The sequence below is a fragment of the Sardina pilchardus genome, chromosome 11 (assembly GCF_963854185.1).
Source record: "Sardina pilchardus chromosome 11, fSarPil1.1, whole genome shotgun sequence".
NCBI lineage: Eukaryota > Metazoa > Chordata > Actinopteri > Clupeiformes > Clupeidae > Sardina > Sardina pilchardus.
The window spans coordinates 27,862,575-27,885,091 of record NC_085004.1 but is presented as its reverse complement, the minus strand read 5'-3'; the positions used below and the strand labels follow the sequence as shown (position 1 = coordinate 27,885,091).

At 45.4% G+C, this 22,517-nt stretch overlaps 1 protein-coding gene across 1 annotated transcript in view; it reads left to right on the top strand.

The window, feature by feature from the left end:
* Positions 1-12,846, top strand: part of otog (otogelin) — a 40,658-nt gene extending 27,812 nt beyond the window's left edge. Inside the window, exons 34-55 of the mRNA XM_062548754.1 lie at positions 297-578; positions 1,101-1,245; positions 1,529-1,693; positions 1,915-2,060; positions 2,148-2,237; positions 2,346-2,532; positions 2,730-2,950; positions 3,392-3,530; positions 3,740-3,928; positions 4,812-5,021; positions 5,386-5,490; positions 5,763-5,867; positions 6,456-6,557; positions 6,893-6,991; positions 7,091-7,134; positions 7,254-7,329; positions 8,063-8,241; positions 8,565-8,669; positions 8,950-9,069; positions 9,368-9,413; positions 10,820-10,899; positions 11,031-12,846. Of these exons, the coding sequence (XP_062404738.1) occupies positions 297-578; positions 1,101-1,245; positions 1,529-1,693; positions 1,915-2,060; positions 2,148-2,237; positions 2,346-2,532; positions 2,730-2,950; positions 3,392-3,530; positions 3,740-3,928; positions 4,812-5,021; positions 5,386-5,490; positions 5,763-5,867; positions 6,456-6,557; positions 6,893-6,991; positions 7,091-7,134; positions 7,254-7,329; positions 8,063-8,241; positions 8,565-8,669; positions 8,950-9,069; positions 9,368-9,413; positions 10,820-10,899; positions 11,031-11,231 (3,036 nt within the window). The 3' untranslated portion in view covers positions 11,232-12,846. The remainder of the gene's footprint in view (positions 1-296; positions 579-1,100; positions 1,246-1,528; positions 1,694-1,914; positions 2,061-2,147; positions 2,238-2,345; positions 2,533-2,729; positions 2,951-3,391; positions 3,531-3,739; positions 3,929-4,811; positions 5,022-5,385; positions 5,491-5,762; positions 5,868-6,455; positions 6,558-6,892; positions 6,992-7,090; positions 7,135-7,253; positions 7,330-8,062; positions 8,242-8,564; positions 8,670-8,949; positions 9,070-9,367; positions 9,414-10,819; positions 10,900-11,030) is intronic.
* The last annotated feature ends 9,671 nt before the right edge of the window (positions 12,847-22,517 follow it).

The window sequence follows — 22,517 nt, the reverse complement described above, 5'->3', positions numbered from 1 at the left end:
GCTACGACAAGCGCTGCCACGTCATCCACTGGATCAACTCTCTCAACAGCAACAACAACAACAACAACAACAACAGTAGCAACAACAACAACAACAGCAGCAACAACAACAACGACGTCTACAACGCCCACGGAGAGAGCGACTAGTAGAATTCCAACAACCACAACAGCAGTTCCAGAGGTGACGACAGAAGATACACTCAGCACGCTTTCAACAACTGCAAGCACACCTCGGCCCAGCACCCAAACCACAGCTGTGAGGCCGGTGACCTTACATCCGCACACGGACACCACCAGAGTGCCTCCGGTCACAGGGAGGGTCGAGGTGTCGACAACAGCAGCCACCACATCCCGGCCCTCGCCATGGTCACCCGTGGTCTACACGACATCCACCCCAGCGACCTCAAGACCAAGCACTCCTGCGGAGAAGGTCACCACCAGAGTGACCCCTACTGCCCAAACTACACGGACGACGACAACGCTTCGAACGACGTCCAGAGTCACTCCGTCCACAGCAGCGCCCCCTGGAACCCCCACTGTGACGTCCACTGCAGGCACCACCACTGCCAGAATCACAGAGTCCACAACAACACCAACAACAACAACAACACCAACAACAACAACAACAACAACAACAACAACAATAGCATCAACAACAACAACAACACCTTCATCTTCCACATCCACAGTGAGGACGCCACCCGGTTCTCCAACGCTATCAGAGTCTGTGTCTCCAACCCACACTCCTCGTACCACTGTTAGATCTGTAACTACGGAGCGCACTACTGAAACTGTGGAGACAGTGCCTACAAAGACCACAACGGTGTCCTCAACGCCAGTGGTCACTTTGACATCCACAGTAGCACGACCCGAACTGACCACCACTACCACTACCACTACTACCACCACCACCACCTCCGCTGAGAGGGTGTCCACTACAGAAGGAACTACATCTGCCTCCACACCTACGCTGGCTGTTCGCCCAACTCCAGAAGCCACTTCTGCACTGACTGGAAAGTCCACTCTTGGGCCAGACGGAGTGACAACATCCACCTCTGCAGCACCAGTGACCTCTACTCTTCCCACGTCGCTCTCCACCAGAGCAACGCAACGCGTGAGGACAACGGAGACGTCACGGTCACCCGTCACTCAGCCCACCTCAGAGGAGTCATCCGAGGCCCCAGACACCCCCGCTGCCTCTGGGGTACCCACCACCATGACTGCCCCCTCTACCAGGATGTGCACAGTGAGTTCAGTCTCAATAGACTTACACTACGATACATTGTACTGCTATACCATTCAGCCTATATATACTGATGAATGATTTTACATCTTGAGTTCATATGAAAATAGCAGTATAGGCATACGGGCAAGAGTGTTTTGATATATCAGTATATTGTACTGTCTTTGTTACATTTAAATGTCTTATTATATTGGAATTGCACTATATAAAGTGTAGTGTAGTTTCTGTTTTAAATTGATGCCCATCTCTTTATTGTCACCTCTTTTTTTTCAGCCACCATACTCAGAAATTATTGATGAATGTACCAAGTACATCTGTGTCGGTGGACAACTGGTTTTGTTCAACAAGTCTCAGAGTTGCCCTTATAACTCTGTTCCTCCTAACTGTGGCCTTCTGGGCTTTGCTATTCTTGTGAATGGAGACAAGTGCTGTCCTAAATGGGATTGTCCATGTAAGTACTGTACCTCACGCAAAGACACCTTCACACGCCCACAAACACAGTACACACAAACACACACACACACACACACACACACACACACACACACACACACACACACACACACACAGACATTACAAGAAAGCACTTCTACAAATGTTGATGTTGTTATGTTCTACTTAATTTCTCTTTTCTGAATCCTCTCTGGGCATCCTCTGATTTAATACCAACAGGTCGCTGTTCTGTTTTTCCTGACCTTAATGTCATCACCTTCGATGGCAACAGCGTGGCCATCTACAAAGCAGCTTCTTATGTTGTGACCCAGCTGCCCAATGAGACTGTCAGCATCTTAGTCCAAGAGTGCCCAGTTTCAGATGCAGTAAGTACACCGTTATAGAGCTACCTGAAATGTCTGTGCTTAGTATGAATGAAAGATGTTATCAACAATCGTATTGATGTCTTGCAGCTACTGTGGAACTTCACAAATCTCTGTCTGGTCGCTCTGAACATAACACACAAATCACACAATGTCCTCATCAACAGACTCCAGAGAAGGGTGAGATTTGTCTTCTTGCTCATTAAAAATAATAATAAAAGTTAGGTCAGTACATTTATTTTCACAAATCAAAGTCCTAACTGCCTTTATTTGGAATATATTCTGCAGTTATATGTGAACTCCAGGTATGCCAAGCCCCGCTTTAGGAAGCATGGATTTGAGATCCTGGACACAGGCAACATGTATCTGATCAGGACTCCGACAGGACTGAAGATCCAGTGGTTTCACAGCACTGGCATGATGGTTCTGGAAACAGACACATACAACAAAAAACTGCCCACCATGGGCCTATGTGGTAAGTACTTCATGGAAGTGTACACATCCCATGGTTGATTTTTATTGACAAAAACGAGTAAAATGTACACCATTATTTTATTTTCGCCATAAGGTTTTATGTTACATTGGAATTCAAACATCTTCTATTGTTGGTTTCTTTCTTTCTCTCTTTTTCCTCCATTTATTCCTTCCTGTCCTTCTCCCCTCCCACGGAAGGTTGTTGTGATGGTAACCCAGCTAATGACCTGACCCTGTCCAACGGCACTACGGTGGGGGAGAGCGAGGACCCCGCTGTGTTCATCGACAGCTGGCAGCTCCCCAACACCACCGGCTACGTCAGCCAGAGCCGCCGGCGCGAGGTCAACTGCTCCACCAGCGACTGCTCCGAGTGCCTGGACATGCTGCACAACACCAGCTTCATCCCCTGCCATGACTACGTACGTGCTCCAGCTCTCCTCACACTCAGTGTAGCGCTAAAACAGAGAGGGCTGATGAGAGAGAGAGAGCGATGAAGAGTGTGATGGAAGAGAAGAGTGGGACAGAAGACAGTGGGACGCTGTATTTTGTTTTGTTCATATTATTCCATGACCATACATGGAACTTTGGGGAGATATCAGATGCATAAGGAAAGTCCGCTGCAACCAGAATTTTGCTCCCAATTATTTATTTCATACGGTTATTCAAAATTTGGGTTGCAGCGAACTTTTTTTTTTGACTTGGACTATTTTGCTTTTAGTCCTGCTCCCATTTTTTAATTTGATGTGCGTGCTTCGATTGCACTTTCAAGATATCATAGACAGTATACCCTGCGCTACACAAATGCTTATTGATTTATTTCTGATTGAAAAAGTTTATACGTTTACATTGTGTGGTTTTAGGTCCCCCCTGCGACATTCTGTGAACTGTGGGTACGAGATGCAGAGTATGTCAACAATCCATGTGTGGCACTGGCCGCATATGTTGCCTCTTGTCACAAATTCAATGTCTGTATTGAGTGGAGGAGCCCTGACTACTGCCGTAAGTTCAGACTAATGATAAGACAAATAAGACAAATACTCCCCCTGTTGAGTGGTGCTCAGACCTCAAACATACAGTATCTGAGATATAAAATGAAGTTGTTTCCTGCACAACAGTGACACTCATTTAGATGTACAGTATCCATACAGTATGTCAAGTTCCGGGACTGTGTTTTCTAAATGTTTCTACAATGTTTTTGACCCCCTCAGCCTTCCTCTGCCCGGAGACTCTGCGCTACCAGGCGTGCTTAACCACGTGCACGGCGCAGTCGTGCCCCAACCATGAGTTTGAGTACGACCCCGAGCAGTGCTCCGGCCTGACCGAGGGCTGTGTGTGTCCAGAGGGGACCCTCCTACACCGGCCCTACTCCTCCCTCTGCATACCGCCCAGCAAGTGTGGTATGGACCACAACCTAACATCCGCCTGGGCTGCCTGATAGCTGTGCTTATTAATATCGGATTATTCTAGCCTGGCTAGCGCCTACCACTTCTCAAATGAGACGTGGTCTGGCAACCAGACGTTCATTTTCTCGTATTTGAAAAAAATGCCCAGATCCGTTCATTGGGCGCCACGGATGTCTATCAAATGTGTCTGTGCATAGCCCACCATGGTCTTGCTTTCCCCCCTGTTCTGTGATTGGTCCCCTATCTCAGTCAAAAGTTAGGGTGGTAGTTTCCAGACTGCCTTAGCAGCGTGAATGAAATCACAGCGCAAGGCAGGATGGGAACACCCAGGCTAGGATTATTCTGTAATTGTAAGAAAGTTGAAGAAATTGATTTCACCCCCAAGTGTTCTTACAATACCAACAATCATTTTTACTTGTAGTTTGGCATATCAGAGACAATACACTTTGTTGGCAGGCATTTGATTTAAAATCTCACATACAGTCTGGGGCATAGCCTATTATTAAATGCCATGCTTATAAAAGCAACATATTTATTTCAAAAAGACCAAAGTGACTCAAAAGTGTAGCTTTACTAGAACAGTCTTGTTTTATAGGCAAATTATGTTCATGTTAAGGGATGCAGTTTGTAAAATAGTCTGAAGACCTTTTTTCATTTTTCATATGCATATAGCCAACTGCCGAGCCTCCATGTAGCTTATACACAACTCCAACGGTATCACAGTGTATTTGAAAGAAGCACTAGCACTTGTTTTGACCAGGGAAAGCTATTTGTTATGGCTCCTGTGCGGTGGCCGAATGATCCACATCCTTCACAACGCTCCCTTGAGGATTGTCCTCTTTAAGCGAGCCGAGGGTCGTGTCCTGTTTCTCCCCAGCGTGCACGGACAGCTTCGGGACGCCGCGTGCCGTGGGGGAGGTGTGGAAGGCCTCCAAAGATGGCTGCTGCATGTACAGGTGTGAGAACGACACCATCGTGCCGGTGGAGTACAACTGCACGGAGACGCCTCCGCTCGAGTGCAAGAGAGCGGGAGAGGTGGTCATCAGCCTGGCCGACGACAAGAGCTGCTGCCCACAGAAAGCCTGTGGTGGGTATTATATACAGCCGGCACTAATGTGGCTGTGTGATGAGAGTTCAGTAGGAATGCTACAGGCTACCACACATGTGTCATTACTACTATAATAGGATTGTGATGTTGTAGTAGTTAGGGAACTCTGGGGTTTTATTGCCCATATTGGCCATTGTGCTAATGTGACATTTGCATGAAAAAGAGTTCAATAGTAATGCTACCAAATATGCTTGTCATTACAGTAATACAATACTGTATTATGTCTTAAAGCCATAATATTATACATAATATGTCCATTACAACGTCATTTGTTTGACTTCTGACCGTGTGATTTCAACATCACTTTGCAAAAGTGTTGTCCAACAGTGTTTTTGTTTTGCAGTGTGTAACCAAACTCTTTGTGATGCTGCACCTCCTGAGTGCAAGTTTGGAGAGAGGGGGGTGTCCTACTTCAGGGAGGACTCCTGCTGCCCCGACTATGCCTGTGGTAAGTGGGCTCACCTCTTGGGACATCCGCCTCTTCACGTAAAGCGTGCTTCATTATAGAATGACAGTAGTGTGTGAGACAGCAGATTTTATAGTGTGTGTTGTCCTGAGGAAAATGTAATAAACTACTGGAATTGAATTTTAGTCTTGGCTACCTATGGCACAGACTATAGTCTATGAAACAAAGGATAGAGACTACAAAGTGTTTTTCTCTCAACTATTCAACTATTAAAGCACATTTATATGATGTGTATTTCTCTGGCTGCTGTTTAGAGTGTGACCCCGAGCTGTGTGAGACAGAGGTGCCGCCCTGTCGGGAAGACCAGACCCTAATCGCCACAAAGGCTGATGGGAGCTGCTGCCTGGCATACATTTGCAGTAAGTCACAAATATACAGGCGAACATATGCTGTAAGTCACAGATATTACGTTATATGACACTTTTAACCAAATGATGTATAGACATACAGTACATCTGCAGTAAGTCACAGATATACCGGCGTACATCTGCAGTAAGTAAATGGTATATAGGCGTTCTGTACGTCTGAAGTTTGAAGTACGTCTGAAGTCTATGAAGTAAGTCATAGATGCATACATCTTCTGTAAGTCACAGATATAGAGTTGTACATCTGCAGGATGGGATGGGCTCAAAGCTGGTGCACAGAGTCAGAACTGTTCACAACATTCTGGAGATGGTCTGATGGTAGCTGGAGATGGTATATAGCTTTACAGCATGTTCGAAGATTGGCAAGGAAGACCACATACGCACATCTTGCTTCTCACAAGTTTGGTGTTGGTGTTATCAGGTGTCTTGGTACTGACACCTGTGTGTGTGTGTGTGTGTGTGTGTGTGTGTGTGTCTGTGTGTGTGTGTGTGTGTGTGTGTGTGTGTGTGTGTGTGTGTGTGTGTGTGTGTGTGTGTGTGTGTGTGTGTGTGTGTGTGTGTGTGTGTGTGTGTGTGTGTCAGTATGTGACACATGCCCAGAGATGATTCCGAAATGTGAGGAGGGGGAGCTGCTGACGGTGGACGCGAACAGCACTGACCGATGCTGCCCGGCCTATCACTGTGGTAAGGGGAGGCAGGCTGACCTTAAGCACTCCGCGATTCCCTCTACTCTAGATGTGTGTTCCTCTACAGTCCCTGCAGGCCTCTACACCCTAATGCCCTGCATGCTGTCTCTAGAACATTCTGTTGTCACCTCATTATTACTCTGCACTTGTGGTTAGCATTACACAAACAGCCTACCAATTAAAAAAACAACTTAACGGTTCAAATGCTTGAAGCTTTAAATGCTTGTTGTGGCATACTTACCCAGTACAGTGTGAACTCCATTTTCATTGCCTTGATAGTTAATCCGCTGTTGAGCAGTAATGGCACCCCCCCCCTCGCTGTTTGTTTTTCAGTGTGTGAGCCGTTTCGCTGCGCGGAGTTCTCCTGTCCGCCGGGTATGGCTGTATCTGTGGACAGCCTCCCAGGCCGCTGCTGCCCCCAGCACACATGTGGTAAAGCACTCGCCACTCGTCTCTGCCATTCATTCTCACCGTGCCACTGGGCCGCACGTCTTCTTTAACCGCCGTCTATCTGATATGTGTGTTTTACAGAGTGTGCATGTGACGCTGCGGCTCCAAGTCTGAAATGTGCGCTGGTAAGTATTACCCAGGTGTGACTCAATTTACCGACGATGCAACTCTAATTCCGCTGATTTATGTTTGTGTCAGGGGGGCGATTTATGGCCTTGTGGTTGGCTTTGTTTGTGTTGTCCAGGGAGAGATCGTGCAGCCTGACAGATCATATCAGTCTGACCCCATAAACCAGTGCGGTTGTAAGAGATACAAGTGTGGTGAGTGAATCATCAGACTGTGGCATTGTTGAGAGCCACGGCTTTTCTGAATCTGGAGCAGAGATTGAATATGTTGATTACATTTTTGATTTATTTATTGATTAAATATTGCCATCATGCTCCTATTTGGCTTGCAGCTACTGTACATGATCATACTCATTTGTACAAGCCAGTGACCTCTATGGGTCTGTCCGAAACGGAAGGCAGCTGTCTGTTGTCTCGCTGCCTTCAGCATAATGAGTCACTTGACGTAGCAGGCATCAAGGTACCAGCGAAGAACTTTGTTTTGGACAGCCTAGAAAGATAGCAAACACAGAGCGCCGTTGTCAGGATGCCAGAAAGCAGAATAACGTAACATTCGACTTTAGCAATAGCTGCTCACTGTTAAATAGAATATTGAATGCTGAAGGCAGCTTGATGGATGCATCTACTGCACACTGCATACATCTTAGAAGGCAGCATTTTATAGAACTGTTTAGGACAGGCCTTGATGCCTCACTCCCCTGTTAGATATCTTAGAAGGCAGCATTTTATAGAACTGTTTAGGACAGGCCTTGATGCCTCGCTCCCCTGTTAGATATCTTAAAAGGCAGCATTTTTGCCCGTTTCGGACACAGCCTATGTCTCCATACACTGAGTGACAGAGTAAAAGCTCATGTAAATGTTACTCTGGTGATGTGATGGTGTGTGTGTGTGTGTGTGTGTGTGTGTGTGCGATTCTTTGATTACTCAGTGCGAGACGCTGTGTGTGTGGACGGGGAGAGGGGTGTGATGCGGCCTGGCCAGACCCTGGTGGAGCACAGCAACCAGGGCGTGTGTTACGCCACACACTGCTCAGACACACTCGACCCGCACTCCGGCTACCACCTCATACGGACCACCAGCACAAACTGCTCTGCTCAGTGCTACCCGGTAGGGGAACACACACACACACACACACACACACACACATACACACACGCACGCACGCACGCACGCACGCACGCACGCACGCACGCACGCACGCACGCACGCACGCACGCACGCACACACACACACACACACACACACACACACACACACACACACACACACACACACACACATATGACTGCCACCATATGCAAAGTTGTAAAAACAACCCAGAATGTATAACAGAGGACCATATACTACTTTATAATGGGTCATCCATAGGACATCCATATGATAATAGCTTGTTTTTTGGTTCATGATGTTATTCTTTGTGGTTCTCTCAGAATCAGATGTATATCCCACCCAAAGACCTGTCCTCATGCTGTGGAGTCTGTAGGAACATCTCCTGCCTCTACAAGAATGAAAATGGCTCCATCACTCTGTATAAGGTACTGTAGGCTGCTCTGAGATGCGCCTAGTCCTAGACTAAAAAGAGAACTTTGAAGAAGATCCTCACCAAAGTCTAAGGCTGCACTTAATATAAGAAACTGGCCCTTGAAGATTAAGCCTAGTCCTAGACTAAAAAGCTTTTAAATGGTTTAGTCATTGAAGTTCTTTTTTAGTCTTGGACTAGTCTTTCTCTTCAAGAAACTGGCCTGTAATGTTTACTTGGGTTATTCCAGTCCATGAAGCATATTTCACCTAATCCCCCCCCCCCCCTCCTCTCAGCCAGGGAAGACGTGGGTGTCGGACTGCATGAGGTATGAATGCGCAGACACCCAGTCTGGGCCCACCCTCATCTCCTACTCCTACAGCTGCCCCCCCTTCAACGAGACAGAGTGCATGAAGGTGAATGGAGCGGACTCACCACCCCCAACACCCCAGCAACAAGAGAAATAGCCCTGCACTCTATCACAACTAATAATTAACATTAATGTGTCTGAAAACATAAGTTGGCTTGTGTTTGTTATTTTTCATATGAACAGTCAATAGATCCTTAAAATATCCAACATTTTAATATGAAACTTTCAATAAATCTGTATTATATCCAAGTCACATGACATTCCTTTATATTTGTTGTGGATATGAATGGACACTCTTTATCTTACCCTTCAAATAGTGTTTGACATTGGCTCTTTGATTCTAGATTGGCGGTACCATAGTAAGTTACATGGATGGATGCTGTCGAACATGTAAGTACAGTGCTGTTTTACCAAGGTGACCTTGTATTGTTTAGATAGCTCTCTTAAGTGTCACACCTAACTCAATAGTCATTCAACTCCATGCCTTCTCAGTCATGCCTCCTGCTCATTTTATTGATGAAATACATTACCTTCAGAAAGATCTTATTATGTACGTATCTAAATAAGCAGCAACATGGGTCATGTAATTGTGTGATTGTATCTTTGACTGTATAATGCTCACTGTAACAATGCAGAGCCATGTTAGTCTCATGTGTGGCACTGACAACCTATACTGCACTGTACCAATCTCACCAGGTACTGGATTTTCCCTCTTCCCATTCCCTGTTAGCCCTTTGAAACCTACAGTTAGCACAAACTGTGAAAGAGGTACCAGACAGATATGAGACAACAAGGCTCGCCAGCACCATTGTTGATTCCCAACAATGTACTCCCCCCCCCACCTCCATCTCACCCCAACCAATGGAAAACAATATAGGACACATGTTTTTGAAAAGACAAAATATTTATTAGTTATATCTCTGTTAGCGATTCTTGTGACACGACTCAGTCTTTCCCCATTTTGCTCTGTACGGGCAGTGCATTGTTGATTGCCAACAATGTACTGTTGGTAGTGGCCAAGTAGTGAGTATTTGTGTAGCTCTTGCATGTCTATATTGGAGCATGGGATTGAGACTATACTGTAGTAGCCAATCATCTAGTTCGGTAGAAACTGGTATGGGGGTTCTATTGTAATGCATTGGGTGATATGGCACAAACAACACAAGAAACAGTATCTGACCCAGACTTGGATACTTGAATTTAATTCAATCAGCTTTAATTTTTTAGGTAAAAAAAAATCTAATTTATTCGCTACTTCATGTGCCTTGTTACCCAAACAATTACACCTTTCTACAATAATTATTGCACAAAAGTACAATCATATTAAAGCCAGTAGGATCAGCCAGTAGTAGATAACAATCATCTATTTTGCCATTTAAGTATATAACACACTTTTGAACAGAGGGCACATCATTTGATGTTTTTCGATTAATTGTTATTTTGTAATTAAACAATATGGAAAACACCCACTTCAACAATGCCCTCTATTCTGAAGTGTTTTTGAATGTCTAGTATTTACTAATTTAGTATTGTCATGATTTTATTAGGCTAATTGCTTTGTAGCCAAGTGGGGAAAGATTTGTTTAATACCACTGATCTTTGGACCAAAGGTGTGTGCTGTGGGATCTAATGAAAAGTTATGACAGACATTTTGAGCATGAACAAAAGTAATATGCATAAGAGGGGTTTCTCCATTGAAATGGCATGCACAGTTTACTTAGCTGGTGCCTCATCGTTGTCGTGGATGGACAATGATTGCTTTAGATGACATTCTTGCCTATTTAATAACTTTTCAGGTAAAGAAGATGGCAAGTCATGCCAGAAGGTGACTGTAAGGATGACGATCAGAAAAAATGACTGTCGAAGCAACAGACCGGTATGTTACCCTTTCAGACACCTCTCAACCCTTCATACCTGAGAACGCTATGTTCCATTATGGTATGTGAATGTCCCACACAGAGCAATCAGTCAATGACCCTGATGCTTGCTGGCGATGTGGCCTTGCAGGTGAACATAGTATCATGTGACGGGAAGTGCCCTTCAGCCAGCATCTACAACTACAACATCAACACGTACGCGCGCTTCTGTAAGTGCTGTCGCGAGATGGGCCTGCAGCGCCGCACCGTCCAGCTCTACTGCAGCGGCAACTCCACCTGGGTCAACTACGCCATCCAGGAGCCCACCGACTGCTCCTGCCAGTGGTCGTAGGTACGCCACCACCCCCCCTCCCCTACCCAGTAGGTCTTCCAGTGCCAGGGGGCACCACGTCTCACGGCATGCCATCCCAACCCAGAGCTGGCACCACGTGGGGGGCAGACCAGGTAGTGCCAGGGGCCAGCTGAGACGTTTGAGAGTAGGGACGCCATGCCGGTCTGAACATCAGCGCCTGGTTTTGGTGACACATTAACACTGAGGTTTGTTTTTGAAATGGTGGCGGAATATTTTCGTTCAAATATTTATTTGACAGAAATTTCAAAACACTGTAATGTACAGGTAGTGAGTCTGGATGTTAGGTTGAAGTCAGGTGTATGAAATTGCAGATCCTCACACTGGGTCTCACTCTGCGGTCGCAAAACATGAGCAGGTCCCACAAGCCTGTGAGATACACATCGTTTCACTTGATTAGATTCAAAGCAAACCCTATTTTAATGGTTACCTCTACTCCCTCAAAAAATGGCGAGGATCTCCACACACAAAAGACATTTTGAAGACCATTTTCGTTATTCATTTATTGCAGAGGCCAAAAAAGAAGGTGCTTCACAATTTTAGAATTCTGTAAGGAGTATGTGTATGTCTAAAGAAAAACTGTAATATTATAATCAACACCAGTACCAGTATAAAAAAGGACTAGTCTTAGAGCACTTATCGGGAAAGTCTCACCAAATAAACAGCATTGTTAGATAAAGAACCTAGGCATTTCTACAGCAAACTGGAGCACTCATTATGTTACATTATTATGAAATAATAATATATTATATTCATTATGAAAAAGGATAAATACATTTTGACCAACAGACCACATCTGACATACTATGAGGATAGAAATATCTTGACAACATATTGTGATACCTGATCATGACGATGTACAGTGTGGCATTATTCATTTGAACAGAAGTGATTGTGGACAGAACAGCTCCATATCCTTTAGCTGGGTTGACAGGGGAAGCTTTATAGGAGCATAGCACATTAGTCTCATCCAGCAGCACACTTCAATTGTTTCAAAATGTACATAAACGAATGTACTGGATTTTGTTCCCATTCAAATCATTTCTACATTGACATAGTATGAACTGCATTATGTTTTTAACCTTAGCTATAATGATACTGCAATGCACTGTATATTAATGATTTAAGAGGCTTTATAACCAAATTAGGAAACATTCTGTTAAATCCAAATCAAGCTGTATTTTGAGCACTTTATTTATTTATTTCTTGGCAACATAGAGCTATAACTCTCAAACTACAACGCTGACCATGCATACATTTATTTTGGGCTCAAACAGTTCAACTCCACAGCTTTTTTACAAACTTTAAATGAATGTCAGAGATTGTAAAAATACGCTGACAAAAATATTAATATCACATTACATTAACATCCATGATGAAGAATTCTCTTCCATAACATGAAAAATTGCAGTATTTCTTTCATGTCATGTACACCATACAAGCGCTTTGTCATGATTTGTGTGTGTGTGTGTGTGTGTGTGTGTGTGTGTGTGTGTGTGTGTGTGTGTGTGTGTGTGTTTGTTTGTATGTTTGTGTGTGTATGTGTATATGTATGTGCATGAAATTTGGTAATTGTCACACATTTTGATCATTCGAAAGCAACACCCATAGCAAAATATGTGTATCATATTACATGAATATTTGCATTTCAATAAATATTTCCTTAGAAAATACTAATCCTTGTACATGATATTTTGTAAGTTTCTTCATAAAATATACCTACAGTACAGTACCTCTTCATACAAATATACCTACACTTTTAACTTATAATGTATAACACAAATAATAAAGCAAAAATATTCATTTATCATTAAATCAATGACCTTACACAAAACCTTAAACATCTTCGTACTTGCAACAATTGTTGCTCTGTTTTGATGTTTCTTGCCCCAATTTATTCTTTGTTGATTTTGAGGGGGGCTTCCACGGTTGCCTAACATGTACACACTTCAGCTTTTCAAAGCCCTGGTGGTGCTCATATTTACCCTGGGCTCTGCTCATATTTACCCCGAGGCTGCAGCTGTCTCCAGGCCTACCCTGGCCCTCTCCTCTTCGTTCTGAAATATTTCCGATCCCCTGACGCTTTGCTGCATCTACCTTTGAAAGGGACTCTGTGGCCTACCACTAATAGGACAGATGTCAAGGTGGAGAGAGAGCGAGGAAAGCTCCCTGGAGACCCACACTTTGAAAAATCACGTTTCAACGCGGCCCATGTAACAGTAGACGGGGCTGCTGGCGGATCGAGTCCTGCGGCGTACCCCGTAGAACAATTCACAATTATTTTCTCCTCCAAGAGATTATTACCGGGTCGTGCTCTGTGGTCCAAATGGTTTCCCAGAAATCGTATTCTCCGTGTAATTAGCTAATGGCTCTGATCCGACTCATTCATTATTGTGTGTGTGTGTGTGTGTGCTGGTGATACTGTAAAGCTAGTGGCTCCAGAGACTCTGTTTGACTCACGGACTGGACTCGGCAATAGGGGTTGAGTGATCGAGGAGTCTTGAGCACGCGGGATGCTCACGCGCCACCTGTCGATTCCCTTCGATCCTCGAGACGGGCTTAGTCACCGTCGCTCCAGCGCACTCTAACAGCTCCCCCTGGTAGCTGTGAGGCCCTCGGAGGGTTAACTGGGCCCTTTAGCCGCAGCACACATGACACATGCACACATGAACACATGCACACGACACATGCACACATTAGCGCACACACACACATGCACACACACGCACACACACACATACACACACGTAGTCACAGACATACACACACACACACACACACATGGATGTACACTCTCCTTACTGTGACACAGAAATCCCCTCACCGCTCTCTCTGCCACGGATTCAGTGTAATTTGGGCAGCAGCTGTCCTCCCCTGAAACACTGAGAAATTGTCTTGCACATGTCAAGCCACAAAACAAATGTCCCCAAAGGCAGATGAGAAAACAAGATGTCCACCACCAACCAGAGCTACCGGACAGGACACTCTGCTCTCTCTCTCTCTGTGGCGGAGAGATCAGTGGCAAGGCCACTCTTCCACCACAGCACTGCTGGAGGACCCAGCTGAAGTGCTGTAGCTGAAGGTTGCTGTGCTACAGGAGGAGAAGCAGGAGGATGTGGTGGAGAGGGAGAACTGTAGGAGGAGGTGGTGGTGGTGGAGGATAAGGAGGCATATGAGTTATTGGTGGGGAGTTGGTGGTGGAGGAGGAGAAGGAGGTGGTTGCCAGTGGCAGTGGAGGAGGTGGTGGAGTTGGTGGTGGAGGAGGGGGAGAAGGAGGTGGTGGAGGAGGAGGTGGTGGTGACGGAGGAGTAGGGGGTCATAGAGGAGGATGTGGTGGTGGTGGTGGTGGTGAAGGAGGTGGTTGCCAGCGGCAGTGGAGGAGGTGGTGGATGTGGTGGTGGAGGAGGAGGGGGAGATGGAGGAGGAGAAATAGGAGGAGGCTGGCGTGCTCAGGGTATAGCAATGATGGATTACCGCCAAGTGTGAGGAGCGTGTCAGAGTTGTGGCTGGCGCGCGGGCACAGCCCTCTGATAGATGTGCGCTGACTTATCGCCAATACTGTGCCCATTGTGCGCTGCCGAGCACGCCAGATTACACGCCGTTTAGCCGCTGTGCCCCCGCAGGCCGACCCCTACAGGTGCACGGGGCTTCTGAGGGCTCAGCGTGTTGACACAGGCAGCCACACTCGGGGCCTCTGTGTCACGCCACCCTGGTAAACCCCCCCCCCCCCCCCCCCTGTCATGGCCACCACCGCTCTGAGCAGGGTTCACAATGGAGTGCCTATTGTACAGTACATTCACTGGTGTCACAATATGTAGGCCTACTGTAAATGAAACTATGGTGAAAAAAAAGAGACTGTTTTGCACAAGTGTGACACAATACTTAAGACATACAGTATGAATAGTATACACTAAATGTTCAACATCAGAATATGTGTGTTAAAAACATTATGAGGTTTTTTTTAGTCATGGCCAAACATTTGGCAGCAGAAGAGGATTTTTATACCAGTGCCATCTAGTGGCCAGACAGGTGTTCTCCCTGGGTCAGGTTATCAGATACACAGATACAGGTACAGTTTGATAGCAAATCATTGTCCCTCCAGTTCAGTTCAGTATGTCCTCATAATGTACTTATTTTATGTCCTATAGAAGTTCAGAGAGGACTGATGAGAGTTCATGAGAGTGCAGCCGGGCGGCCGTTGCATTGCGTACATTTCTGCCGCTCGGTATCATCCGCTAAGGGAAGCGCTATGAATCATGACATAGTTCTCTGTCCAACTGCGTCACAGTTGCGGCCATGATTGAGTGTTTTTCCAAGCTACGTCACTTGGCGCTTTAGCCGATGGTTTAAATGCGACCCCCCCCCCAACCACCCCCCCCCCTGTGTGGAAGACACAGCAAGGGAAAGGTCGCATAGCTATGCTGGCTCAGATATGAGCGTCTGTTATCACAGAGACGCAGGGAACTGGAGTCGCCCCACTTAGTAAGGTGTCAGCAGAACTGGGTCAAGGTGGGCGACTCAGTGGAGCCAACCAGAACCCTTTGGACCCAACACAACCACCACACCCATGGGCTCTGACCGAAAGGTCTTCAGCCTCACTTGTTTATGGACCAAACATTAATCAACATTCTGAAGCTTTCTCATTTCTAGAGATAGAAACGGTATACAAATATAAACGCATGACACGTTAAACTTACGACTTTATCATTTGAGTTGTTAGTCTCTATGACTCTCCTCCTGACTAGTTATTAGTGAGATAAAATGTGAAAGTTTGGCCTTATGTCAAAACAATACTTCAGTAAACAATAATTAATGTGATTGTGCAACATGTCAGACAAATTTAGACTTTGGAATTACTGGGCTAGGTTACTACTGAAATGTGTATATGATAATGATTTCCTTCACAGTGGCATCATCCATCTGTTTTCAAAACAGGCCCATTAATAACCATATGAGTTGTGTACTTAAGGAAATAACAATCAAATTAAAACGTGTAATCTGCCCCAAACATCAGACCGATGCCAAAACCCTCTGTTGACATTCTGTCCTCTACATCACACTTGCACCCCCGTCTTTTCTCCTAATCTCCCAATTTCCCCAATCACTCCAGCATAATTCCCTCCCAGGATCCATTTCAAATGTCAGACCATTTCAACCCTCCGATTTATTAACACCACACCAGTATTTCACAGCACTGATGACTGATAGAGGCTCTGTAAACTGGAGAACTTTTCTGTATGTTTCTGAATTAGTCTCCAAAGCTAATGAAGTCAAACAATAGGGCTATAAGTGACCTGTGTGTCCACATCACACAGGTTTTAAATCCAGACTGGGACTATGAGTCTGTATTATCAGGTATCTCATTACCATGGTCTGTTTAATATACGCCTGTAACCGGAGAGTGTGAGGATGGATTAAAGCTCTCCTGCACTGGTTATGATATCAATTATGTCCAAGACCACCAGAAAGGGAGACCCAGGGCAAACATCTGTCCAGGATAACAAGGGGACGGGGTTCACTGGGGTACAACATTAGGACAAATTCTGCTTTGCCATTTCAGCCTTTCAGTGAGTGATCAGATAAGAGAATAAAAGAAAACTCGAAATGTATGACCATAAAACATGATACATACACACTCATGCACACACACATACCGGTACACACACACACACACACGCACGCACACACACACACACACACACAGACATAAATGCATACACACATATACAGTACACACACACACACACACACACTCACTCACTCACACAAGTATCCCAATGAGCACGCGCACACAAACTCAAGCATGCTCAATTCAATTCACACACATAGCCTTATAACCTTATATACCTTATACCTTATATTTTCAAGCTTTAAAAATGGGCAGAAGGGGCAGAACCCAGAGCCGCTAACTGTCGGGTCTACAGGTCAGCATCCCTGTGGAGGACCCTCTAAATAAGACAGATGCCCCGCATGTACAGACTCTCTGACTGGGCCGAGGCCATTATCTCACGCACAGACTCACACACACACACACACACACACACACAGATACACACACGTGTATTTTAAGGCCAGCCTCTGAAGCGAAAATACGTCCGACCTTAGCGTAGCGCCGTGACATGATCGCGGCCCCCGCGGTCAGCACAGCTGCTCGCCCGGCCGGCCGTCCTGCCCTCCCGTCCGTCCGTCACTCGGTCGGAGTGGCAAATCAGGGTGACAGCCTCAGAGGGGAACTCGAGGAAGCGTAAACCTTCCCGGCCAGGACAACAGTGGAATACCAAAGATTCAGCACATGTTGTATCTGCATGCGAGTTTTTCTGATGCACAAGAGGAGTGCCTAGACGGACCGGGCATTGTCAGGGCTGCAGGGCATATTGTACGTGCGGACACATGACAAAGGGCACAGCAGCTGGTCGAAATCATTTGTCTCTCTGTTGATATTTTCTCTTAAATTTGAGGAATGAAATCATAAACAGTGTGTGAACAACTGGTGTTGAAAGTTGAAGTGGTTCATCACCTCTTGTCTAGATTCTTTTTTTTTTTTTTTTTTCACTATAGCTGCTAACCAAAAAAATCGGAGCCCAACAAATTGCTTTGTGGTCATCTCTGATTTCAAAGTCGTGTCCTCAGAGCCAGCTGTATCATACGGAACTGCACGCTTTTCCAAAAGATCTAATACTGGTTGCTTTTGAAAGGCAAGCTACTGAGGCTGAACTGGGAAGTTTTGAGAAAGTTGAAAGAGAATAGAAAGAAAAAAACCCTGCTCCCAGTGATGGCCACCAGATGGTCCAGTGATTTGGCAGAGCTTAGTGGCACTTCTTGATACGAGGCAGCCTGCTCTCTCCTTTTTAGAACCTCTAGAGATGCTGAATATTTTGTAACAATAGTTCTTTGAAGTGTCAAAGATAAGTCATGTACATTTGTGAAGTTGTCTTTTTGCTAATGCTTGTTGTGGGAGTCAGAGTAAAGAGACATCAAGAGGGATCGCTATAATGCTGCAATGACAAGCCATGGCAACACTTTTTAGTCACAGTCAGTACATTAGGATAACGTATAATACTGTATTGCATGCCATTTGCTATAAACCCTGTTAAATTGTACCCTGTAGTGGTATTTTAGCAAGAATTATGCAGAGTACAGTAATTTATTTGAGTGGATCGCCATTAAATAACATAAACAGTTCCTCTATTTCCTCTAACTTCCTCTGAATCACAGAAGCATAACATGTATTTCGATCACTCTCAAAAAAAGAAACCAGAACATTTGCTCAAATGAGAAATCATGAAATTGCATTTCTGTTCATGGGGTTTTACAATAAACTGTGAAGACTGTGCTGATTTATAATTACAGTGGTCCTTCAGGAATGTACATCGGCGAGAGAATTAAATTGATATGCTGGTATAAAGCAGATTAATGTGGTGCTTGACCCCTTGACAGCATTAGGCAATTCAGATATTAACTTCATGTTAAATATTGTCTCACTCTCTCTCCCACACGTGCGCCTGCATGCGTGCACACACACACACACACACACACACACACACACACACACACACACACACACTGACATACATATGCAAAGACCCCACAACGCACACACACACACACACACACACGCACCCACAAACACACATGCACACACACACACACACACACACACACACACACGAACACACAGGCAGATGCATGGACTCGCACTCCGGGCAGAGAAATAGGGAACCTAAGCTCCAACTTCATTCTCACTTGCAGATAACATTTCAGAGAGAAAATAAAACTGGGGTGCAAAGTTGAACTGCAGCCAAGAACGTTACAGCTAAATGCCCACACAACAGCCAAAGGGCCCCACACAGTTATCAAGGCCAGCTCTTATAATTCACTCACATTTAACGACAAAATACAACTCTGAGCGTGTTGCCAGAACATGCTGTACTTTGACAACATTTGAAACCATACTAATACAAATCCATTCGATTGACTCTGATGCAAGCACATAAACTCTATAGTTAGATTTGATGAACATATACTTGTAAATGTCCCTTGATATAAACCTGTCATGTGTGATGTAACACCTTCTTGCCATTTCTCTTTCCTATTACTGGCTCATTTGTCAGTCCTGCTGGCTAACCTTTACACTAGCGCAGTAAGCTGACGTGGCCAGGGGATGGGGTGACAGCGAGGGGGCCCTTGCGGGCGCTTTGTTGGGGGTCACGTATACCGCGGCATGTCTGCCCCCTGACCCCCGCTGCCCAGAAAGAGGCGCGAGGGGGGTAACCTGGGTGGGGTGGTGGGTGCTCGGCCCGGCTCGGGCAAGGGTCAGGTAAGGACTGCCGCCGATGGCGTTATTTATGAATGACAGCAGTTGCTAGGAGTAGGATGGGCCGCCGAAGGGGTCTGCCGGGCCCAGGAGGGACAGGAAGTTGGTCAACAGGTCAAAGACGAATGGGAGCGAGCCACCAACAGGTGGACAGTTTAGTGGCTTCTGAGCGCAACCCCACACTCCCCTCCACCTGTTCCCGGTGTCACTCAGCCTGTCCCCGTGGACTGAGGCACACCCCTCCCTTTACTGCCTACACTATCTCAGTCAATGGCCACTTTTCCATGTGGCTGCTCACATGCCTATCTGATGTATGAACATGGAGGATATATACCGTATTCGTATAAAGTCGGGGCCTGCTGCCCAGATCACATGTTCTGTCCAGTTTTGAGAGCCAGTTCCGTGATTGATTGATGGGCCGTTCCACCCTTCTGGATGCCGTGAAAGCTGATGCCGGGTCTATTTTGGGCCTGGGCACAGTGTTTAGGGACTGTGTGTGCCTCACACGGAATGGTTTTAAATGTCACCGAAAACCCGGCTGAGGCGCACGGCAGAAGCCTTGACGTGGCACAACTCGACTGCGCCCGCAAACACGTTCTCCCTTTAACCGCAAGCCGACAAATTATAACGGGTCTGTTGGGGGACATGTATGACGCTCACAAGTGTGTCACTGAAGTTTAGAGAGGTGTCATCTCTTGACATTTCTCCTTGGTGAGGAGGCATAGGGTGTTTTGTAAGTGCTATCAGTCAGGAATATTAGCGAGGTTTATCTGTTCATGAAGAGTAGAAATTAGATTTCCTCTCACTGTCTTTCCCCCCAGAGTTTTTTGAGACAGGCTGGCTTAGTAGTTATTTTAGAAGAAAGGCCTCTCAATCCCTGCAGCTGTTACTCTGAGGCACAGACGGCTTAGTCACTGTTTCACTTTTGCTCGCAAACAGAAACCTCCAGAAACTTCGCTGGCCTGCACAGTAACACTGGCCAACTCGGAGTCTTTAATGTTGTTAAAATCTATGTGTTTTAAGTAGAACTGTTGAATAAGAAATCCTAAGATTTCATATTGTAAACTTGTTTGTCAATACATCTTGATTTTCTGTATGGATATCAGAATGATAAATGCTTTGAGTAGCACAAATATACCGTAATTTCCAGACTATTAGCCGCGGCTTATACATTGATTTTGCTAAATTTCTTCAGCTATGAGGTTAATACAGGGGGGCAGTTAATATGGTGCTAATATGGTTTTGTTTCTTTTAACTTGCAAAAAACACTGTCCTGCGGCTTATACACAATGCAGCTTATATACGGGAAATTACTGTAAGCACTTTTAAGAATATATATACAATATATTTTGCTTTCACCTAATGTGCTACTTAAATTCTAAATCCTTAATGTGTCCAATTTTGCTGTATAACACTGTACCGCAGGACAGTGTTTTGGGCAAGTTAAAAAAAAAAAAAAACTATTAATACCATATTAACTGCCCCGTGTATTAACCTCATAGCTGAAGACAATTTTTCAAAATAAAAATATAAACCACGGCTAATAGTTGGGAAATTACTGTACAGTAGTATTTTTCATAAACTTCATACAAAGTCAGGTTATCAGTAATTGCACACACATACAGTACAGCTATTAGTTTAGTGTTGCATACATGTTTCTGCGTACCAGTGCCAGCCAATGTTATGAACCTTTACACCACCCAAGACCCAACCCTATCCCTATCTCACGCCGACACCAACCCTGACTTATTTACGTTGTGTACTGGGAACTCCGGCCGCTGTACTGTACGTGCCACAAGAGTGGCCTTCCAGCCCACAGTAGCCGGAGTCGGCGTCTGCCCTGTGATCCGGCCCTTCATCGCGCTGCTCTTGCAGATAAGCGTCATTAATTCCCTCGGCTGAAGCCGGAGCGGAGTCTATCTGCAGGGCCACCTGGCTGCTGTGTGAGGACGAGGCACTGAAAGAGCCCCTGGAGCTCTAATGCAGAGCAGCGGCAGCGGCGGCAGCAGCCGTCGCCCCAACAACTGCTGCACACACACACACACACACAGGGAGCACTCTCTGCCCGGGGTTTGATTAGCCACTTAAACTGTGCCTTTCCATCTGGAATGCTGTGTGGATGAGGGAGAGAGGTTTTCAGTGCTGTGTGCGTGCGTGTGTATGTCTTCGTTTCTGTGTATCAGTGTGTGTGTGTGTGTGTATGTGGGTGTGTGCAAGTGTCATGAGTGGGTGTGCACGCAATGTTTGTGTGTGTGCGCCTGCCTATGTTTGTGTGTGTGTGCTTAGCTGTGTTTGTGTATGTGTGTGTGTGTGTGCACACACACGTGTGCCTTTGCATGTATGAGCATTTGCGTGCATTTATGGCTGTGCGTGTGCAGCAGCAGGTCGGATAGGCTTTATGTTGAGTGGTGGTTGTATGACATTTTTGCCCCCTTAAAACAGCCTGGTTATAAAGGCCAGCTGTTGCGTGTGACAGATGCAAGAAAGTCACAAGGAATAAAAGATAGCTTTGACATGAGCTGAACAAATACTGTCTTATACAAGACCCATAGCACCAACACACCCATGCTGTATCCTATACCTACCAACAGCCTGTTCAGAGAGCTCTTACCCAGTCTATGTGAACCCTATTCGAAAGTAATTTGCTTAAAATGTTTTCGGAAGTAGCCAACATATTTCAAATCTTAACTTTTGGTATTTAAATGAAACATAGCAAAAATCCTGTCAAATAACTATATACAGAAGCACATAACAACAAAACACCAATAACACAAACAAACAAACAAAAACTTAAACGAAAAAAAAAAAACAATATCCCAAACAACAATAAACAAGTACAGATTATAAGCCACATGGGACCAGAAGATCCCCCATAAATGAGCCATTGAGTCAGATCCCCTGTCTGGCTCCCATAGAGAGCAGGGCCATCCTGCTGCTGCCAGACCTTCACCACG